Here is a 23,936-nt window from a genome sequence, read left to right as displayed (position 1 = left end):
TTCTTTTAACACAATACAGACACAGGTATATTTTTTAAATATAAATCCTTTGAGATTTTAATACAAACTACATACGAACACATGTACACATATTTTAGAATGTAGATTTACTCATTTTACTCTGTATGTAGTTCATATTGAAATCTCTAAAAGGTGCTATATTTAGTTCATATTGGAATCTCTAATAGACATATTTAGGAACGGAGGGAGTATATTATAAATGTTTCCCCATTCGATTGAAACTTTTGCACCCTCCATTAGCTAATTTGCATTTATTTTCATATATGGTCAAGGATCCCAGTTGAGATAAAAGGCGAGGAGCACTAGCCATATTACCTTGAGAACTAGAACTCTGTGTGCTTATTACACTCGTTACACTCAACCTACACGAATAACAAACGTTGGTACACAAGACAGTTTGCTTAACTTCTTCCACAGCGTTACAACAGACACGGCATATATGTATAGACAGATACGAGTTCCAGCAGCAGCAAGAACAGCGACAGACAACAACAGCGTCGCAGCATCCTGCGACCTTGCGTTTTATTACTGCAAAATTGATCTCCACTGCATTAACGATAGCTGCGGTAGACAGGGGTGTACATGCAGCTCTCCGCATATTTCTCCAGATCTCTCGGCCGCGGCAGGCGAGTCGCCAAGCCTGCAGAAAAAAGTTTGAGCAATGTCAAGCACAGGTATTCCATGAGGCCTGAAGGGGGGCAAGGGTGTCGGAGAACATACCGAGTTCGTAGGCTTTTGCAGCCACGCTAGCAGCGATGAGGGCAGATATCTTTCTGATGTTGGTGAAGGGTGGAAAGATGGATCCCTTGTCGAAATTCTCCTTTGTGGCCTGTGCAGCTAGTGTTTCCGCTGTTTGAACACATGAAACATTGATAAGCTTCCCATAATATGGTTAATATTTTTGAGGAAATGCTTGGCATACTGGCAGGCAATCATGGATAACATGTTCGTCAGAGGCACTTACAGGCAGCAAGAAGCATGTCCTCATGCACGCGGATTGCTCCAGAAATCACAACACCAAGGCCAAATCCAGGGAAAATGTAAGCATTGTTTGCCTGTTGTGATAGCCCAGACAATCAGGTATGAAGAACTTTTATTTTGACTGAGCAGGACTTCATATCAGCAAGATTGCCCCCCCATTGGAAAAGATTAAAAGAAAAATACCTGGCCAGGCACATGAATCTTTCCATCATACTCCACAGGGTCAAACGGACTTCCGCTGGCAAACACTGCACGACCCTGCAAATACGCAGATGCATTTGCATGTTTTAGTGAACCCTTTTTGTGCCAATTATGATGCACTAGCTATGAAGATATACAAGTATAAGAAGAAAGCAAACATGAAGTGTCTTTCATTAAGCTTTGTTGCATTTCATGGATAGCACAATAACTAAATGAGTAACATCAAATGTTTTGACTTCAACGAATTTGCAGCCAGCTCTCTGTGTATGTTGGCAAACTAACCTTGGTCCATTTGTATGCTTCTTCAGCAGTACATTCAGAATGCGATGTTGGATTTGACAATGAGAAGATGACAGGTCTCTGCATTTACAATTTTAGATCAGAAGTTATTCAACTGTCTCACTGATCCCAGAAAGTTACAACGTGAACAACAACAATGTTCAAAATTCAAATTACCTCGTTGAAAGAAGCCATAGCTTCAATAACTTCCTTAGTGAAAGCCCTCCCAACTCCAGATGTTCCGATCAGCACCGTAGGTCTGATGGACTACAGAGATAATAAAAGAACTTTAGGAGATACAATAAAATAATAATATAACCTTAACAGAACAATTTCCAGTGAAAGCATCAGTACTAATTGAATTGAATTCTTAAATGCACATAAAGAATGACTACCTTGATGGCATCTAACAAGGTTGTCACAGGTTCGCGCTCATGTGCCCAAGATGTCTTGAATGGCTGAAGGGAGTTTTTTCTGGAACTAACGATCAAACCCTGCATATATAATAGAATAAAATTGTGTCAGTCTGTGTTCAAAATCAATATCGTACTAATAACTCTCCATACCTTCGAATCCACCAGAAAAACCTTCTTGCGGCACTCTTCAATTGGAGCATTTGTCTATAAATTAATCAAAACCAGCATGACTTAGCTGTAGCATTGATATTAAAACTATATATGCCACACTGACATTTTGAAAGCCTGAGCCAGTTACCTGTTTTGAAATCTCAAGAGCAATGAGTTCTGCAATACCAGTTCCAGCCTGCAGTAGAATGCACCGTCAGATGTGTTCCAGATAATGCATTATAATTTAACAGTTCAGCAAAAATTACACCGCGAGGAGTTTTGACTAACCTCGCCAGCACCAAGGAACAAATAGGTGTGCTCTGCTAGGGTTCCACCGACAACCTTCAGTGAAGATAACAGACCTGCAAGGACCACAGATGCTGTTCCCTGCAATCAACACATTTTATATCAGCAGAGAAGGCAACAAACTGAAATATATAGCGAATTAGAGATACTGAAGAACAGAACGGTAGCACGTGATAAAACTGAAACAAGTAGTTCACCAACCTGGATATCATCATTGAAAACAAGATGACTCTTGCTATATTTCGCAAGCAAATCAAATGCATTGTGATTGGCAAAGTCTTCAAACTGGTGCAAAGGAAATTCAGTATTATTGTGATAAAAAGTCAAAATGATCACCATATAACATGCAATTTACTAGGTGTCTGAACTGACCTGGATGAGAACTTTTTCACCATATATTTGTTTAACAGCATCCATGAACTCTTCCATGAGTTCATGATACTCCTGCCATCAAGGACAATGCACAGATCAGATTTTAAGTGCTGGTTATTTTGATAACGTCTTGGTTCTTCAAGCAAAATTTGCACATGTGCATACCTCTCCAGTAGCACGTCTTTGCCGAAGCCCGATGTAGAACTCGTCATTGAGCAATTGCTCATTGTTAGTACCAACATCAATTGTAATAGGCAAGCACTGCAAAGTGAACATTAAAAAGATTGAAGTTATTTTATTGTTTTTGCAGCTTGTTGATAGCAAATATACTGGGATAACTAAAGAAGACTAAAACAATAACTAAAGAAGACCAAAACATATGTAAATACTTACAGCTGACGGGCGAACTCCTCCAAGGGCAGTGTACAGAGAAAGTTTGCCGACAGGAATTCCCATTCCCTATAGGATATCATTTCAAAAATATATAAGCACAGTTTCTGAAGTAAGAAGCTAATTAGACAAGCATACCTGACAACCCAAATCTCCAAGCCCCAAAATGCGCTCACCATCAGTGACTACAATAACTTGAATGTTCCTCTCAGGCCAGTTCCTTAGCACGTCAATGACCTTCCCCCTACAATACACCTCCAATCAGTCCCAATAAAAAACACAGTACATAATTCTTGCAAGTTTGATAAAAAAAAGCTGGGCAAACATACTTGTCTCTCAAGCTGACATACAGACCCTGTGGGCGCCTAAATATGCTCCCATACTTCTGGCAGGCTTCACCTACAGTTGGTGTATAAACCACAGGGAGCAGCTCCTCCACGTTATCAATTAGAAGCTTGTAGAAAAGCCTCTCATTTCTCTCCTGAAATCACACAACATTGTGCAAAATTTTGCAATCAATAAATCATTTTAACTGCAACAAATTGACTACATTGGTGCAGTGTGGGTTTTATCAGATCTTCAAAAAGGAATTCGCTGCATTACATAGCTAATCTTCTTACAAGAACGAATCTATAGTTCATAGAATCAACATGACTAATTGTGCTACCTGAAGGTCCATCATGGCCACATAGCGCTGCAACGGGACCTTGTACTGGCGAAGGTTGTGCATGATCTTCTTCACCTGCATACACATTAAGAAAACCTTAGGAAAAAGAAGACCAAAATGATTTACAGCTTATATTGGCTAGTGATGGTTCCACATACTTGGAGATCCTGGGAGACAACTCCTGGAGGAAGAAGGCCACGCAAGTAGTGCGCATCCCGCTCCCTCTCGGTAAAGGCCAGTCCCTTGTTGTGATGCGGATCTCTCAGAAGGGTGTAACCACTGTGGCACAAAAGGTCTATTAGCATTCGTGTTAACATAATGACCAAAACTTATTTGGCCCACTGCAGGATTGTCCATTGACATGAAACAATCTTCCAAACCAAATAAAAAAATTACAGAAGGTTTTTCTAAAATCACCGTGGTCAATTGGGTACTTTTGACTTTCCTTGCTGAAATTACCGTTCGCTGATTGCTTTTAGTTAACTATAACAAAATTATATGCTACGGAGTAAAGTTTACCATACGGCTGTCGATTCAGTTAGTTAACTATAACAAAATTATATGCTACGGAGTAAAGTTTACCATACGGCTGTCGATTCAGTATCAATTTGCAGCCAAATTTCGCTGTCAGGGGCAGTGGAGAAAACAAGACACAAATATTGTTGTGGGCCAGATTATCTTCTTTGCCAGATTAGAATATACTCCACCCACAAGAAAGCAAAAAATAGAAGAAACCAAAATCAAAACAAAACAGCCAATTCGTTGTTTTGCTCAACTACTAACAACCTACCCGAAATCCGCCCAGCGGTAACCCAGATCCGCTTTAAATTATAACAATTTTCTCTCACTAGAGTGAAACTGGAATTGTAAAAGTAATATTACTTGAAATTTTAACGCGACCAGCTGGACGACTCCAACAATACCGGGTGACCCATAGTGGGTGCGAGGAAACAACAAAAGTCAGCTGAAGTGGGCTGCACCAGCAGGAGAAAGGGACAGTTACTTTCCGCTGCCGAGCGCCCCACACACGGAAATCTACTACGCAGTTCAGATTTGTTTCGGGTGATGCAAGCAAACGAGACACGCATACTGACTCCTAGGCACGTCAAAGTTCTGAAATGAACTAGTAAAACATTAGTATAGCTTAGGCGAAGCAGCACGCGGAGGAAACCGTATAGCTAACCCAAATGGATCGATCCCCGCCCAGATCGACCCATCGAAACGTCCGCCTCACCCAGATCCAGCGATCCGATCCGATCCGCGCCGCTCACCTCGCGACGGAGAAGGCCCATGGCGTGACGGGCAGCTCCTCCGTGGCCCTGTCCTCGCCGTACTTGTCCTCCACGCCGCCGCCCGCCGCCGCCACCTCCTTCTCGGCGGCCACCTCCTTCTCGGCCTCCGCGGTCTCGGCGGCCGACTCCATCGCCACCGCCTCGACCCTCTTGGGCTGCGCCGCGCGGACCGTCACGGCCGCGGCCCTCCTCCGCACCTCCAAACAGCTCGTGCATCCGTCGCCGCGGCCCCCCGCGCCATCTCCGCGCTTCCACTGCAGCGTCAGACAAAACACAAACACACGAAGCTTACTTCCTCGCACAAACATCCAGAGCACCGTAAACACAGCGCAATCATGCGAGTCGAAGCGAGCGGCGAGGCGCGAGACGCCGGAGCGAGAGCGGGACGAGCGAGCGAGAGCGCGTGGAGACGGCCGTGGCGTCCGTACCAGGGAGGCGGCGGGGGACGCGGCGGCGGTGCGCGCGGACAGCATGGCTGCGAATTCCGCGGGGAGCTCCAACGCGCGGTCGGGGTGGGTGAGTTGAGTTGGTTGCGCGCTTGCGTCCTCGGCCCGGAGCCCCTGCGCGCGAGGGAGCGTGGAGGAGGCTGGGGGAGGTGGGATGGAACGGGGACGAGAGGGAGGTGGAGGAGACGGGGGGGCTATAAAAGGGGACGGGCCGAGGGCGCTTTGTATTTGGGGCCGGTGGCGGCGGAATACTTTAATTCGCCGCGGTGATTTTCGCACGCCGCTTCGATCAGCCTCCCGTTTTACATGATGGTGGAGCTGGCTGGTGACCAGCCGGGCAACCCCGGCGACGTACGGGGTCATTAAACTTTTCTCTAGCCAGAAATGTAACGAGAAATTTCATTAAAATGACGTGCATTTGGTTGGCTTTCCGAAAATGATACGCTATGTGCCAGTGGGCAGAACTGTCACATTCATGTTAAATTAGAGCAAACACAGATGTGTCATTTTGTCCACTTTTTCACATGAGTATACTGTAGTACCTCAATCCTGGTTTGTTTGTGCCCCTCGTATTTTAAGTCATACTAGCAAAAGAGTCCGTTTGTTGCAACGGGAGAAAAGAATACCACACGCTTTTAATTTACGGAAAATGGTCTATAATCCGAGTATTTGTAGCTACAACCCAAGCAAACATGGTATTTGCCTACAAAAGCGCAAGTTCAAGATTTCACATGTTTTCTATTTAAACACGTCTTGCATGTAGATTTAATATGTAGTACAAAGAAACGTGCACGTGATCTTTAATTTTGTATTCAATCCTGATTTTGTTGAGATGTTCATCCACAATCCGGATTAGTACCGATATGAAAAAAGACGGATAATGCACCGTTGATTAAGATTGCACCCTAGATAGTATTTTTAATTACATTAATTACATTAATGGTAGTTAATCTTGAAATCGCATTGACTACATTATTTATAATTGTTTAGAAAAAATATTAATCATATCATGGTAATCAATATTGGAAATAGCACTAGTTGTCACATCGAGGCCTCTATGAACATGTGCTTGGACCGGAGTTTGAAGTGCATTAAAGAGTTTAGCAACTAAAGTCTTTAATGCATATGTGCTTAGCTTGTTGTTGCTAACTTCGTATTTTATTATTTAGCAACTAATGTACTACTCCCTCCGTCTTAGTTTACAAGTCCTACGCGTATACCTAGGTTGCCAATTTGATCACCCTAATATAAACTATATAACACAAAAATCATGTCTTCTGAAAATAGAACATCTAAAGTTTATATTGGTATATTTTTTGTAATATATTACTTGCATTAGGTTGGTTAAATTGACGACCTAGGGATACGCGCACGCTTTGTAAACTGAGAGAGAGGGAGTATTTGACTATACTCATAAACGTACAAGTTTGATGAATCCAAATAAACTCACTCATTCAACCACCTATGTCCTCTTGGGCTTAGGAGATGGATTACGAGATTAGAGACGTGCAGTCCCTCGCAGCGGAAGAAGAGTCGGAGCAGCGCGTCACCAGGGTCGTCTCCTTCTCCTCGTCGATCTCCCTCGAGCAGCCGAACGCCGGATCCCTCGAACAGGCTTGCTGGAGCATCACGAGCACACTGCCTCTATTGGTATCCACTGGTGCAAGAGGAACACCGTGTGGCAGACTGCTAGGTCCGATCACTTAGTCGGGGTTCCGAGTAGAGGTGACTAGTTGTAACACATGCAAAGCATAATGACGACGTTGAAGCGATCAATCGAAAAGGTCTGCCGCACCTCTACCATATATAGGCATCCACCGCAGGCTCATCACATGGGCCCCGCATGGATCGAAAACCCCAAAGTCTGCTCGGCTCGTATCCAAGTCCTGGTCGGATCTCATCCGGCAAGCGAAGTCAGATCCAACCTCACAGGTACCTTTCACTTAAGCGTGCGACCCCTTAGTTTCTCGTCCACTTGGTCGCGGGTCGGATTGCATCCGGCTCGGCCAGTCAGTGATGGCTTCTAGTAAAGCGTGCTGACTCCAAGTGTCTGATGAAGCCGACTCGACAAACTTGTAAAGCACATATTATTGGGGAACATTGCATGGAAAAAAAATTCTATGCACACGCAAGATCTGTCCATGGAGATGCATAGCTACGAGAGGGGAGAGTATGTCTACGTACCCTCGTGGGCCATAAAGCGGAAGCGTTTATTAACGCGGTTGATGTAGTCGAACACCTTCGCGATCCAGTCGATCAAGTACCGAACGTACGGCACCTCCGCGTTCAGCACACGTTCAACTCGATGACATCTTCGCCTTGTTGATCCAGCAAGACGGGCGAAGTGGTAGATGAGTTCCGGCAGCACGACGGTGTGGTGACGGTAATGGTGAACTCGTTCCCGCATGGCTTCGCCGTGCATAGTGGGAAACTAGACAAATGACTAAACTGTGGAGAGGGGCGCCGCACACGGCTAAGAGATTGTCATCGGTTGTGTGGCACCCCTCCCTCTCATATATATATGTGGGGGAGGCAGCCTTGAGTGCACCCCAAGGTGGCCGGCCGGTCCCCTTGGGCGCCTGCCCTTTGCCCCCCCCCCCTTCCTTGTTTGCCTGAGGGGGGAAGGCAGGAGGGGGTGGCGCCCCCACCCCTTTTCCTTCCTCTTAGGTGGAGGGAAGGAAAGAGGGGCCAGCCCTCCCCCTTTCCATCCATAGGGCCTGCGGCCAAGAGGAGGGGCGCGCCAGCCCCTTGTGGGGTGGTGTGTTCCCCTCTCTTGGCCCATAAGGCCCATTAACCTATCGGGGCATTTTCGGTGATCCGATGACTACCCGATACACTTCGAAACCTTTTTGGTGTCCAAATAGCATCGTCCTATACATCAATCTTTACCTTTGGACCATTCGTAGCTCCTCATCATGTCCGTGATATCATCCGAGACTCCGAACAATATTCGGTCACCAAATCACATAACTCATATAATATTATATCGTCAACGAACATTAAGCGTGCGGACCCTATGGGTTCGAGAATGATGTAAACATGACCGAGACGCCTCTTCGATAAATAACCAATAAGGAATCTGGATGCCCATATTGGTTCCTACATATTCTACAAAGATCTTTATCGGTCGAACCTTATCTCAACATACATAATTCCCTTTGTCTGTGGGTATGTTACTTGCCCGAGATTCGATCGTCGGTATCTTCATACCTAGTTCAATCTCGTTACCGGCAAGTCTCTTTACTCATTTTGTAATACATCATCTCATAACTAACTCCTTAGTCACTTTGCTTGCAAACTTCTTGTGATGTGTATTATCGAGATGGCCCAGAGATACCTCTCTGATACACGGAGTGACAAACCTAATCTCGATCCATGCCAACTCAACGGACACCTTCGGAGATACCTGTAGAGCATCTTTATGATCACCCAGTTATGTTGTGACATTTGATAGCACAAAAGCTATACCTTTGGTATCTGGGAGTTGCATGATCTCATAGTCGAAGGAATATGTATTTAACATTAAGAAAGAAATAGCAATAAACTGAACAATCATATGCTAAGCTAATGGATGGGTCTTGTCCATCACATCATTCTCCTAATGATGTGATCCCGTTATCAAGTGACAACACATGTCCATGGTTAGGAAACCTGAACTATCTTTGATCAACGAGCTAGTCTAGTTGAGCCTTACTAGGGACACAGTTTTTGTTTATGTATCCACACATGTATTTAAGTTTCCAATCAATACAATTATAGCATGAATAATAAACCTTTATCATGATTAAGGAAATATAATTATAACTATTGTATTATTGCCTCTAGGGCATATTTCCATCAGTCTCCCACTTGCACTAGTGTCAATAATCTAGTTCACATCACCATGTGATTAACACTCATAGTTCACATCGCCATGTGACTCAATCACCCAAACACTTCGTTTGGATGTTGATATTCAGACTTAGATATTGATATTGGCATTGGCTAGCCCGAATTCCGCTGTTTAGATGTACAAGGAATCAGCCCACCGAATTGGGCTGAAATATTCGTTGCCCCGCTCTAAAAGCCCGCGTACCTGTTCCCGAATTCAGAGGGGGGGGAGCTCGATTTTGGCTGATATTCGGGAACCAGCCCGCAACCATACCGCTTCGACCTCTCCAGAAACAGAAGAGGCAGGCTCGAGCGGGAGAAGAGGCGGGGAGAAGCGGCGCGCACTGCCCCGACGCGGAGCTCCCGGTAGCGCAGGTCAGATCCCATCCACCATCTCCTTCGCACCCTCTCTCTTCGGCGGATCCCTTCCTCCCTCGCGTGTGGGCACGTCCCTCTCCTTCCCTTCCAGACCGCACCCTTCTCCTTTGCGCTCGCCACCCCTGGCCGCCGTCTTCCCGAGCAGCACGGCGCACGGCGCTCCCTCTCATGGTGGTTGTCGCGGCAGGCTTCCCCACCCTCATGGGCAGTTCTTTCTTCATCCCCATGGCCCATTCTTCCTCCATCCTCAACCCTAACCCTAGACAGAAACCCAATCCCCTTCTAATCCCAACAGTATATGTTTGTTTGCTGATGTATTTTTCCTTTCAAACAACAGGTCAATTGATTGGTCTGAAGATCGATTCGAGGATGGACCTCGAGCAGCAGCAGCAGGCAGATCCAAGGTAATGGTTTGATAGTTGTAAAAGTTCTGTTTAACATGTGATGGTTTGATAGTTGTAAAAGTTCCCCTTTTTATCCTTTTGATGCTTGCTTGAATATGCAATTTGTTGATTCATAATCTGTACAAACGATTGTTGTCTAATTATATAATTATTGTGTAGTTTCATAATGCCAGATCAAGTAGACATGATTTCATACATAACTGAAGAGAACAAAAGGAGAAAGAGGAAAAGGATAATATTGACAGAAGTTTACTTTGAATCTGTTCTTGTCGGAATGGCATACCTTATTTCACAAAGAGCACCTCGTGGATTAGGTAGTTTTAGTGATGATGAGCACAAACACACACTTAGGAAGTATTTGTTGAAGGATATGTATGATGGCTCAGAAGTGGCATGCTATGATCAGCTACGTTTAACGAAAAGAAATTTTCATGATTTATGTACCATGTTGCATGAGAGGTGTGGTCTGCATGATAGTGTGTATGTGGCTGTGGAAGAAAAGGTTGCCATGTTCTTGCTAGTAGTGGGTCACGGTCTGAAAATGAGGTTGCTTCGAGGCACATACAAGCGGTCTTTGGGAACTATAAGTACTCACTTTTCCGCAGTGTTAAGAGCCATTCTATCTATGCATGGGGAGTTCATTAAGCTTCCAGATGCTAATGTTCAACCTCCCGATGACTACAAATGGAAGTGGTTTGGTGATGCACTAGGAGCATTAGATGGCTGTCATGTAGATGTTTCCGTTCCTGTGGCTGCCCAAGGGAGGTACAGGAATAGAAAACAAGACGTCAGTACTAACATGCTTGGTGTGGTGGACTGGAACATGAAATTTCTGTATGTCTTACCTGGCTGGGAGGGTTCCGCTTCGGACTCTAGAGTCCTACGCGACTCCATGAGAACTGATCGCCAAGATGCATTTGTTGTACCTCATGGTATGGCTTTTTCTCTTGGCTTTTTGTTCTCTTTAATTTCGTATGCTACAACCAACCTAACTCACTTGTTTAACAATAGGAAGATATTACTTAGCTGATGCTGGTTACACAAATGGACCTGGATTTCTAGCTCCATTCAGATCCACTCGGTATCACTTGAAAGAGTGGGCATCAAGTCAGCAACAACCCCAAAATGCCAAAGAGCTATATAACTTGCGCCACTCTCGTGCTAGAAATGTAGTAGAGAGAACTTATGGGTTGTGGAAGAAGAAGTGGGGTATTCTTCGCACTCAAAGTTTCTTTGACATAAAGGACCTGGTAACATGTGTCCATTGGGTTTTCAATAAGATGCATAACATACTGAAAAATTCTTACGTAAAGAGAACATTGTTGCAGATTCGAATCATTAATGCTTGTTGTGTGTTACACAACTTTGCAAGGGATAGGCAACATATGATGGATGACTTATTGCTGCATGAAGTGGATAATGAAATAGCTTCCCAGCCAATTGAGGTTGATGATGCTAACTCAATAAGAAGTGTTCAAGTCACTAATGCATGGACCAACTTCAGGAACCAATTATCTAATGACATGTTTGCTGAATATGTTGTGGCGCATGCAAATTTATAGCAGTAGTATGACATGTGATTTAGCAAGATGATGTATTTTGCTTTTGTGGTAGCTAGATGTTGGATTAGCAAGATGATATCTTTTGCTTTTGTGGTAGCTGGATGTTCTCTTTTGTGCATAGCTATCGTATGGTGACGTTTGGATATTTTGTACATCATCACCACGAGAAAGCAATTAATATATGTTTCCTTTTGTTTGTCAATTGTTATTCAAAAGCACCATGGTTGAAGAAACAAAGAAGAAGTTTAGTAGAGATTACTTGACATGGACAGATGAGATGGATAAGGTATTGTTGGATGTTTTTGTTGAACATCACAACAGAGGTGATCAGGGCCAAAATGGATGGAAGCCACATGTATACAATGCTGCTATAAAGGCAATACATGATAAGTGCGGACTACATGTCACAAAGGAGAAAATATGTTCAAGGATGAAAACTTTTGACAAGCATTGTGGTACAATTAGCAAGATTCTTTCTCAGAGCGGGTTTGGTTGGGATTCGGTCAATAACAAGCTACTCATGGATAGTGATGATGTTTGGAACAAATATGTCCAGGTAAAAAATGATGTTTAGTTAATTTATTCTATCATATATGCATGCAAGTGATTTACTTTGTATGTGTGTGCAGGCTAATCCGAAGGCAGCTGGTTACAAGAACAAAGAAGTGAAGAATTGGGAGGCAATATTAACAATATACTCCAAAGATCATGCAACCGGTGATGGTGCAATGACAGGTGCTGAAAGTGCGGCGCAACCAATAGAACTAGATGAAGTAGTCGTTGAAGCCTCTCCAGAATTGCCACCAAAAAGGCAGCGAACAGGTGATGCTATCTTGTGCATGCTTGGAGAAATGAAGGGTTCTTTTCAAGATGTTATGAAATCATTTGAGCCACTAGAACTGCCCAAGGTTACTCCTCCTCTTGAAATCCTTGCTGCCCATGAAAAGATCCCAGATTTGGCTCGTTCAGACATGTTACGAGCATATGGTAAACTCATCCTTAGTGAACGTTTATTCCAAGCGCTTATGGAGTTACCCATGGAGTTTAGGAAGGAGTGGCTATTGATGCTCAACGAGAAGAACAATGTTTGATTAGTTTCAAGTGCTTATGTCGTTTCTTTGTTTCATGTAATAGGTATGAACTTGTTGTACTTGAATTTCCTATGTCATGTAATGATGGAAAATATATGTATTGTGTGCTTCATTTGATCGTACTTGAATTTTCTATGTTATATGTTGTTGTTGGCTAAGTGCCGATTTATAAGTGCTGCTGTTATAATTGTTGCTGATGAAAAGTGCTGCTGCTGTTGTACAAGTGCTGCTGTACATGTGCTGCTGTATATGTGCTGCTGCTGTGCAAGTGCTGCTGATGTATAAGTGCTGCTGTATATGTGCTGCTGCTGTATAAGTGCTGATGTGCAAGTGCTGCTGATTTATAAGTGCTGCTAATATGTGCTGCTGCTATGGAATAAGTGTTGCTGCTATAGAATATGTGCTGCTGCCATTGTATTCTTCATATATAATCATTCAAAAAATATATTACATTGTAGTCCTGCTGTATATGTACATATTGAATACAATGTAGTTTCAAACATTACATCAAAGTTCAATTTTCATCATTTGACAAATGGGCAATTCCAATGTAGAGAAAGACCATCCAAACAAGCTTCAGAATTGAGCCTCTCAGCCAATTCCAAGCGGCAATTCTGTGCACATCCAAACAGCAGAATTCATGCTCAATGTCAATATCAAAGTCAAGGAGATTTGATATTGGGGCCAATTCAATGCCATGGCCCAGAATATCAACATCCAAACAAAGCGAAAGAGTTTACCAAGGTGTGATCATGTTTTGCTTGTGAGAGATGTTTAGACAATGGGCCTGCCTTATTCAGATCCGTATGTATTTTGCAATTTTCTATGTCTACAATGCTTTGCATGGAGCTACTCTAACTAATTGCTCCCACTTTCAATACATATCCAGATTGAGACTCAGAGTCATCCGTTCCGGTGTCAAAGCTTGCATCGACGTAACCATTTACGATGAACCCTTTTATCACCTTCATAACCGAGAAACATTTCCTTAGTCCTCTTAGGTAACTAAGGATAATTTTGACCGTTGTCCAGGGATCCACTCCTGGATCACTATTGTACCCTAGTGCCAAACTAGTGGCAAGGCACACAACAGGTCTGGTACATGGCATGGCATACTTTATAGAACGTATGGCTGAGGCATAGGGAGTGACTTTCATTCTCTCTCTCTATTTTCTGCCGTGGCCGGGTTTTGAGTCTTACTCAAATTCACACCTTGCAACACAGGCAAGAAACCCCTTCTTTGACTGGACCATTTTGAACTTCTTCAAAAACTTTGCCAAGGTATGTGCTTTATGAAAGTCCTATTAAGCGTCTCGATCTATCCCTATAGATCTTGATGCTCAATATGTAAGCAGCTTCACCGAGGTCTTTCATTAAAAAAAACTCTTATCCAAGTATCCTTTTATGCTATCCAGAATTTCTATATCATTTCCAATCAACAATATGTCATCCACATATGATATCAGAAATGCTATAGAGCTCCACTCACTTTCTTGTAAATACAGGCTTCACCGTAAGTCTGTATAAAACCATATGCTTTGATCACCTCATCAAAGCATATATTCCAACTCTGAGATGCTTGCACCAGTCCATAGATGGATTGTTGGAGCTTGCACACTTTGTTAGCACCTTTAGGATCGACAAAACCTTCTGGTTGCATCATATACAGCAATTCTTTAAAAAATCGATTCAGGAATGCAGTTTTGACGTCCATATGCTAGATTTTATATTTATAAAATGCGACAATTGCTAACATGATTCGAACAGACTTAAGCATCACTACGGGTGAGAAAGTCTCATCATAGTCAACCCCTTAAACTTGTCGAAAATCTTTTGCGACAAGTCGAGCTTTGTAGATAGCGACATTACCATCAGCGTCCATCTTTTTCTTGAAGATCCATTTATTATCTATGGCTTGCCGATCATCGGGCTAGCCCTCCCCCCTTTCCATCCATAGGGCCGGCAGCCAAGAGGAGGGGCGCTCCAGCCCCTTGTGGGCTGGTGTGTTCCCCTCTCTTGGCCCATAAGGCCCATTAACCTCCTGGGGCTTCCCGGAATCCCTTCCGCTGATCCGATGACTAACCGATACACCCCGAAACCTTTCCAGTGTACAAATAGCATTGTCCTACCTTCGCACCATTTCGGAGCTCCTCGTCATGTCCGTGATCTCATCCGGGACTCTAAACAATATTAGGTCACCAAATCACATAACTCATATAATACTATATCATCAACGAATGTTAAGCGTGCGGACCCTACGGATTCGAGAATGATGTAGACATGACTGAGACGCCTCTCCAGTCAATAACCAATGGCGGAACCTGGATGCCCATATTGGTTCCTACATATTCTACGAAGATCTTTATCGGTCGAACCTAATGACAACATATGTAATTCCCTTTGTCTGCCGGTATGTTACTTGCCCGAAATTCGATCGTCAGCATCTCCATACCTAGTTCAATCTCGTTACCGGCAAGTACCTTTACTCATTCCGTAATACATGATCTCGTAACTAACTCCTTAGTCACTTTCCTTGCAAGCTTCTTGTGATGCGTATTACCGAGATGGCCCAGAGATACCTCTCTGATACACGGAGTGACAAATTCTAATCTCGATCCATGCCAACTCAACAGACACCTTTGGAGATACCTGTAGAGCATCTTTATGATCACCCAGTTAGGTTGTGACGTTTGATAGCACACAAGGTATTCCTCCGATATTCGTGAGTTGCATGATCTCATAGTCGAAGGAATATGTATTTGACATTAAGAAAGCAATAACAATAAAACTAACGATCATATGCTAAGCTAACGGATGGGTCTAGTCCATCACATCATTCTCCTAATGATGTGATCCCGTTATCAAGTGACAACACATGTCCATGGTTAGGAAACCTTAACCATCTTTGATCAACGAGCTAGTCTAGTAGAGGCTTACTAGAGACATCGTATTTGTTTATGTATCCATACATGTATTTAAGTTTTCGATCAATACAATTCTAGCATGAATAATAAACCTTTATCATGATTAAGGAAATATAATAATAACTATTTTATTATTGCCTCTAGGGCATATTTCCATCACATATTGCTTCCGTTCTTTTTGCCTCATGATATATGTTGCCAGTCTCAAGGCGAGTAGGTCACTCTTGTGCCAACCCGGCCTCTTTCTCGTTCCAGTGATGCCGGCCAGAAAACTGGATTATCTCATAATCCTCATTGCAAGGTCATACTTATCTAGGTCGAATCACACGAGGGGACTAGAGTATATATCTCTGGTAAGAAGGGAAAATTGTTGGAAATATGCCCTAGAGGCAATAATAAAAGGATTATTATTATATTTCCTTGTTCATGATAATTGTCTTTTATTCATGCTATAATTGTATTATCCGGAAATCGTAATACACGTGTGAATACTTAGACCAAATACGTCCCTAGTAAGCCTCTAGTTGACTAGCTCGTTGGTCAACAGATAGTCATGGTTTCCTGACTATGGACATTAGATGTCGTTGACAACGGGATCACATCATTAGGAGAATGATGTGATGGACAAGACCCAATCCTAAGCATAGCACAAGATCGTGTAGTTTGTTTTGCTAGAGCTTTTCCAATGTCAAGTATCTCTTCCTTAGACCATGAGATCGTGTAACTCCCGGATACCGTAGGAGTGCTTTGGGTGTACCAAACGTCACAATGTAACTGGGTGACTATAAAGGTGCACTACAGGTATCTCCGAAAGTGTCTGTTGGGTTGACACGGATCGAGACTGGGATTTGTCACTCTGTATGACGGAGAGGTATCTCTGGGCCCACTCGGTAATGCATCACCATAATGAGCTCAAAGTGACCAAGTGTTTGGTCACGGGATCATGCACTACGGTACGTGTAAAGTGACTTGCCGGTAATGAGACTGAACAAGGTATTGGGATACCGACGATCGAGTCTCGGGCATGTAACGTACCGATTGACAAAGGGAATTGTATACGGGGTTGATTGAATCCTCGACATCGTGGTTCATCCGATGAGATCATCGAGGAGCATGTGGGATCCAACATGGGTATCCAGATCCCGCTATTGGTTATTGACTAGAGAGCCATCTCGGTCATGTCTGCATGTCTCCCGAACCCGTAGGGTCTACACACTTAAGGTTCGGTGACGCTAGGGTTATTAGGAAGACTTGTATGTGATTACCGAATGTTGTTCGGAGTCCCGGATGAGATCCCGGACGTCACGAGGAGTTCCGGAATGGTCCGGAGGTGAAGATTTATATATGGGAAGTTGTCATACGGACACCGGAAAGTTTCGGGGGCATATCGGTATTGTACCGGGGCCACCGGAGGGGTTCCGGGGGTCCACCGGGAGGGGCCACCCCTCTCAGAGGGCCTCATGGGCCCCAAGGGTCAGGGAACCAGCCCCTGGAGGGCTGGCCCCCCCTTGGGCCCATGCGCCTAGGGTTGGGGGGGGGAACCCTAGTGGGGGCGCCCCCCTTGCTTGGGGGGCAAGCCCCCCTCCCTGGCCGCCCCCCCCCTCTATATCTCATCTAGAGGGGGCCGGCCCCCTTCCCCTTCCCCTATAAATAGAGGGGCGAGGGGAGGGCTGAACACCTGATCCAAGGCGCAGCCCCTCCCCTCCCCAACACCTCTCCTCCTCCGTTGAGTGCTTGGCGAAGCCCTGTCGGAGTACTGCCTCTCCACCATCATCACGCCGTCGTGCTGCTGCTGGAGCCTTCTTCCTCAACCTATCCTTCCCCCTTGCTGGATCAAGAAGGAGGATACGTCGTCCGCTCCGTACATGTGTTGAACGCGGAGGTGCTGTCCGTTCAGCACTTGGTCATCGGTGATTTGGATCACGCCGAGTACGACTCCATCATCCCCGTTCGCTTGAACGCTTCCGCACGCGATCTACAAGTGGTATGTAGATGCTTCCCTCTCCTATCACTCGTTGCTTAGATGAACTCATAGATGGATCTTGGTGAAACCGTAGGAAAATTTTTAATTTTCTGCAACGTTCCCCAACAGTGGTATCAGAGCCAGGTTTATGCGTAGTTCTCTATTGCACGAGTAGAACACAAATTTGTTGTGGGTGTAGATCTTGTCAACTTGCTTGCCGCTACTAGTCTTATTTTGCTTCAGCGGTATTGTGGGATGAAGCGGCCCGGACCGACCTTACACGTACGCTTACGTGAGACAGGTTCCACCGACTGACATGCACTAGTTGCATAAGGTGGCTAGCGGGTGTCTGTCTCTCCCACTTTAGTTGGAGCGGATTCAACGAAAAGGGTCCTTATGAAGGGTAAATAGAAGTTGACAAAATCACGTTGTGGTTATTCGTAGGTAAGAAAAAGTTCTTGCTAGAACCCAATTGCAGCCACGTAAAAGATGCAACAACAATTAGAGGACGTCTAACTTGTTTTTGCAGCAATTGTCATGTGATGTGATATGGCCAGAAGTTGTGATGAATGATGAATGATATATTGTGATGTATGAGATCATGTTCTTGTAATAGGAATCACGACTTGCATGTCGATGAGTATGACAACCGGCAGGAGCCATAGGAGTTGTCTTTATTTTTGTATGACCTACTTGTCATTGAAGAACGCCATGTAAATTACTTTACTTTATTGCTAAACGCGTTAGCCATAGAAGTAGAAGTAGTCGTTGGCGTGACAACTTCATGGAGACATGATGATGGAGATCATGGTGTCATGCCGGTGACGAAGATGATCATGGAGCCCCGAAGATGGAGATCAAAGGAGCTATATGATATTGGCCATATCATGTCACTATTATATAATTGCATGTGATGTTTATTATGTTTATGCATCTTGTTTACTTAGAACGACGGTAGTAAATAAGATGATCCCTTATAATAATTTCAAGAAAGTGTTCCCCCTAACTGTGCGCCGTTGCTAAAGTTCGTCGTTTTGAAGCACCACGTGATGATCGGGTGTGATAGATCCTTACGTTCACATACAACGGGTGTAAGACAGTTTTACACATGCAAAACACTTAGGGTTAACTTGAAGAGCCTAGCATGTACAGACATGGCCTCGGAACATAGAGACCGAAAGGTCGAACATGAGTCGTATGGAAGATACGATCAACATGGAGATGTTCACCGATGATGACTAGTCCGTCTCACGTGATGATCGGACACGGCCTAGTCGACTCGGATCGTGTAACACTTAGATGACTAGAGGGATGTCAATCTGAGTGGGAGTTCATTAAATAATTTGATTAGATGAACTTAATTATCATGAACTTAGTCTAAAGTCTTTGCAAAATATGTCTTGTAGATCAAATGGCCAACGCTCATGTCAACATGAACTTCAACGTGTTCCTAGAGAAAACCAAGCTGAAAGATGATGGCAGCAACTATTCGGACTGGGTCCGGAACCTGAGGATCATCCTCATAGCAGCCAAGAAAGATTATGTCCTAGAAGCACCGCTAGGTGAAGCACCCATCCCAGAGAACCAAGACGTTATGAACGCTTGGCAGTCACGTGCTGATGATTACTCCCTCATTCAGTGCGGCATGCTTTACAGCTTAGAACCGGGGCTCCAAAAGCGTTTTGAGCGAAACGGAGCATATGAGATGTTCGAGGAGCTAAAAATGGTTTTTCAAGCTCATGCCCGGGTCGAGAGATATGAAGTCTCCGACATGTTCTATAGTTGTAAGATGGAGGAAAACAGTTCTGTCAGTGAGCACATACTCAAAATGTCTGGGTTGCATAACCGCCTGTCCCAGCTGGAGATCAACCTCCCGGACGAGGCGGTCATTGACAGAATCCTTCAGTCGCTCCCATCGAGCTACAAGAGCTTTGTGTTGAACTACAATATGCAGGGGATGGTGAAGACCATTCCTGAAGTATTTTCAATGCTGAAGTCAGCAGAGGTTGAAATCAAGAAAGAACATCAAGTGTTGATGGTCAATAAGACCACTAAGTTCAAGAAGGGCAAGGGTAAGAAGAACTTCAAGAAGGACGGCAAAGATGTTGCCGCGCCCGGTAAGCCAGTTATCGGGAAGAAGTCAAAGAATGGACCCAAGCCTGAGACTGAGTGCTTTTATTGCAAAGGGAAGGGTCATTGGAAGCGGAACTGCCCCAAATACTTAGCGGACAAGAAGGCCGGCAACACTAAAGGTATATGTGATATACATGTAATTGATGTGTACCTTACCAGTACTCGTAGTAACTCCTGGGTATTTGATACCGGTGCCGTTGCTCATATTTGTAACTCACAGTAGGAGCTGCAGAATAAAAGGAGACTGGCGAAGGATGAGGTGACGATGCGTGTCGGGAATGGTTCCAAGGTCGATGTGATCGCCGTCGGCACGCTACCTCTACATTTACCTACGAGATTAGTTTTAAACCTCAATAATTGTTATTTAGTGCCAAGTTTGAGCATGAACATTGTATCTGGATCTCGTTTGATGCGAGATGGCTACTCATTTAAATCCGAGAATAATGGTTGTTCTATTTATATGAGAGATATGTTTTATGGTCATGCCCCGATGGTCAATGGTTTATTCTTAATGAATCTCGAACGTAATGTGACACATATTCATAGTGTGAATACCAAAAGATGTAAAGTTGATAACGATAGTCCCACATACTTGTGGCACTGCCGCCTTGGTCACATTGGTGTCAAGCGCATGAAGAAGCTCCATGCTGATGGACTTTTAGAGTCTCTCGATTATGAATCATTTGACACATGCGAACCATGCCTCATGGGTAAAATGACCAAGACTTCGTTCTCCGGAACAATGAAGCGAGCAACCAACTTATTGGAAATCATACATACCGATGTGTGCGGTCCAATGAGCGTTGAGGCTCACGGAGGATATCGTTATGTTCTCACTCTCACTGATGACTTGAGTAGATATGGGTATGTCTACTTGATGAAACACAAGTCTGAGACCTTTGAAAAGTTCAAGGAATTTCAGAATGAGGTAGAGAATCAACGTGACCAAAAGATAAAGTTCCTATGATTAGATCGTGGAGGAGAATATTTAAGTCATGAATTTGGTACACACTTAAGGAAATGTGGAATCGTTTCACAACTCACGCCGCCTGGAACACCTCAGCGTAACGGTGTGTCCGAACGTCGTAATCGCACTCTATTGGATATGGTGCGATCTATGATGTCTCTTACCGATTTACCGCTATCATTTTGGGGATACGCTCTAGAGACAGCTACATTCACTTTAAATAGGGCACCGTCTAAATCCGTTGAGACGACACCGTATGAATTATGGTTTGGGAAGAAACCTAAGCTGTCATTTCTAAAAGTTTGGGGATGCGATGCTTATGTCAAGAAACTTCAACCTGAAAAGCTCGAACCCAAGTCAGAAAAATGCGTCTTCATAGGATACCCTAAGGAAACCATTGGGTATACCTTCTACCTTAGATCCGAAGGCAAGATCTTTGTTGCCAAGAACGGATCCTTTCTGGAAAAAGAGTTTCTCTCGAAAGGAGTAAGTGGGAGGAAAGTAGAACTCGATGAAGTACTACCTCTTGAACCGGAAAGTAGTGCAGCTCAGGAAAATGTTCCTGTGGTGCCTACACCGACTAGAGAGGAAATTAATGATGATGATCAAGGTACTTCGGATCAAGTTGCTACTGAACTTCGTAGGTCCACGAGGACACGTTCCACACCAGAGTGGTATGGCAACCCTGTCCTGGAAATCATGTTGTTAGACAACAGTGAACCTTCAAACTATGAAGAAGCGATGGCGGGCCCAGATTCCAACATATGGCTTGAAGCCATGCAATCCGAGATAGAATCCATGTATGAAAACAAAGTATGGACTTTGACTGACTTGCCCGATGATCGGCGAGCGATAGAAAACAAATGGATCTTTAAGAAGAAGACGGAGCGAATGGTAATGTCACCATCTATAAAGCTCGACTTGTCGCTAAGGGTTATTGGCAAGTTCAAGGGATTGACTACGATGAGACTTTCTCTCCCGTAGCGAAGCTTAAATCCGTCCGAATCATGTTAGCAATTGCCGCATACTATGATTATGAGATATGGCAGATGGACGTCAAAACGACATTCCTTAACGGTTATCTGAAGGAAGAGCTGTATATGATGCAGCCGGAAGGTTTTGTCGATCCTAAGAATGCTAAAAAGTATGCAAGCTCCAGCGATCCATTTATGGGCTGGTGCAAGTATCTCGGAGTTGGAACATTTGCTTTGATGAGATGATCAAAGCGTTTGGGTTTATGCAGACTTATGGAGAAGCCTGCGTTTACAAGAAAGTGAGTGGGAGCTCTGTAGCATTTCTCATATTATATGTAGATGACATACTTTTGATGTGAAATGATATAGAATTCTTGGACAACATTAAGGCCTACTTGAATAAGTGTTTTTCAATGAAGGACCTTGGAGAAGCTTCTTACATATTAGGCATCAAGATCTATAGGGATAGATCGAGATGCCTCATAGGTCTTTCACAAAGCACATACCTTGATAAGATTTTGAAGAAGTTCAAAATGGATCAGTCCAAGAAAGGGTTCTTGCGTGTACTGCAAGGTGTGAGATTGAGTTCGGCTCAATGCTCGACCACGGCAAAAGGTAAAGAAGAGATGAGCGTCATCCCCTATGCCTCAGCCATAGGATCTATTATGTATGCCATGCTATGTACCAGACCTGATGTAAACCTTGCCGTAAGTTTGGTAGGAAGGTACCAAAGTAATCCCGGCAAGGAACACTGGACAGCGGTCAAGAATATCCTGAAGTACCTGAAAAGGACAAAGGACATGTTTCTCGTTTATGAGGTGACGAAGAGCTCGTCGTAAAGGGTTACGTCGACGCTAGCTTCAACACAGATCTGGATGACTCTAAGTCACAAACCGGATACGTGTATATGTTGAATGGTGGAGCAGTAAGCTAGTGCAGCTGCAAGCAGAGCGTCGTGGCGGGATCTACATGTGAAGCGGAATACATGGCAGCCTCAGAGGCAGCGCATGAAGAAATTTGGGTGAAGGAGTTCATCACCGACCTAGGAGTCATACCCAATGCATCGGGGCCAATCAAACTCTTCTGTGACAACACTGGAGCTATTGCCCTTTCCAAGGAGCCCAGGTTTCACAAGAAGACCAAGCACATCAAGCGTCGTTTCAACTCCATCCGTGAAAATGTTCAAGATGGAGACATAGATATTTGCAAAGTACATACGGATCTGAATGTCGCAGATCTGTTGACTAAACCTATTTCACGAGCAAAACATGATCAACACCAGAACTCTATGGGTGTTCGATTCATCACAATGTAACTAGATTATTGACTCTAGTGCAAGTGGGAGACTGTTGGAAATACGCCCTAGAGGCAATAATAAAAGGATTATTATTATATTTCCTTGTTCATGATAATTGTCTTTTATTCATGCTATAATTGTATTATCAGGAAATCGTAATACACGTGTGAATACTTAGACCAAATACGTCCCTAGTAAGCCTCTAGTTGACTAGCTTGTTGGTCAACAGATAGTCATGGTTTCCAGACTATGGACATTAGATGTCGTTGACAACGGGATCACATCATTAGGAGAATGATGTGATGGACAAGACCCAATCCTAAGCATAGCACAAGATCGTGTAGTTTGTTTTGCTAGAGCTTTTCCAATGTCAAGTATCTCTTCCTTAGACCATGAGATCGTGTAACTCCCGGATACCGTAGGAGTGCTTTGGGTGTACCAAACATCAGAACGTAACTGGGTGACTATAAAGGTGCACTACAGGTATCTCCGAAAGTGTCTGTTGGGTTGACACGGATCGAGACTGGGATTTGTCACTCCGTATGACGGAGAGGTATCTCTGGGCCCACTCGGTAATGCATCATCATAATGAGCTCAAAGTGACCAAGTGTTTGGTCATGGGATCATGCATTACGGTACGAGTAAAGTGACTTGCCGGTAACGAGACTGAACGAGGTATTGGGATACCGACGATCGAGTCTCGGGCATGTAACGTACCGATTGACAAAGGGAATTGTATACGGGGTTGATTGAATCCTCGACATCGTGGTTCATCCGATGAGGTCATCGAGGAGCATGTGGGAGCCAACATGGGTATCCAGATCCCGCTATTGTTTATTGACCGGAGAGCCA

At 44.1% G+C, this 23,936-nt stretch overlaps 1 protein-coding gene across 1 annotated transcript; it reads right to left on the bottom strand.

Moving 5' to 3' along the window:
* Positions 1 to 257: 257 nt before the first annotated feature.
* On the bottom strand, positions 258 to 5,778 carry LOC100286394 (NADP-dependent malic enzyme, chloroplastic). The gene is made up of 20 exons (XM_044491617.1): positions 5,504 to 5,778; positions 5,055 to 5,329; positions 3,942 to 4,062; positions 3,784 to 3,858; positions 3,446 to 3,597; positions 3,255 to 3,360; positions 3,120 to 3,185; positions 2,892 to 2,987; positions 2,727 to 2,798; positions 2,556 to 2,639; positions 2,337 to 2,435; positions 2,197 to 2,244; positions 2,049 to 2,102; positions 1,878 to 1,976; positions 1,660 to 1,749; positions 1,486 to 1,563; positions 1,186 to 1,260; positions 986 to 1,076; positions 742 to 870; positions 258 to 661 (listed from the first exon to the last, which is right to left on the bottom strand). The coding sequence occupies exons 1-20, from the start codon at positions 5,546 to 5,548 to the stop codon at positions 573 to 575; spliced, it is 1,944 nt and encodes a 647-aa protein (XP_044347552.1). The 5' UTR covers positions 5,549 to 5,778; the 3' UTR covers positions 258 to 572.
* Between the last annotated feature and the right edge of the window lie 18,158 nt (positions 5,779 to 23,936).

The sequence above is a fragment of the Triticum aestivum genome, chromosome 3B (genome assembly GCF_018294505.1).
Source record: "Triticum aestivum cultivar Chinese Spring chromosome 3B, IWGSC CS RefSeq v2.1, whole genome shotgun sequence".
NCBI lineage: Eukaryota > Viridiplantae > Streptophyta > Magnoliopsida > Poales > Poaceae > Triticum > Triticum aestivum.
Note: the sequence above shows the minus strand (reverse complement) of the source record. Positions and strands in the feature narration are given on the sequence as shown.

What these genes read in the sequence shown, in the direction of transcription:
- LOC100286394 (XM_044491617.1), bottom strand. Translation starts at nt 5,548, where the DNA reads ATGCTGTCCGCGCGCACCGCCGCCGCGTCCCCCGCCGCCTCCCTG. An exon ending in GAGGAGTTCGCCCGTCAGCT is followed by an intron (nt 2,988 to 3,119) that starts GTAAGTATTTAC and finishes TTCACTTTGCAG; the next exon opens with TGCTTGCCTATTACAATTGA. An exon ending in AGATTCATGTGCCTGGCCAG is followed by an intron (nt 1,077 to 1,185) that starts GTATTTTTCTTT and finishes CTATCACAACAG; the next exon opens with GCAAACAATGCTTACATTTT.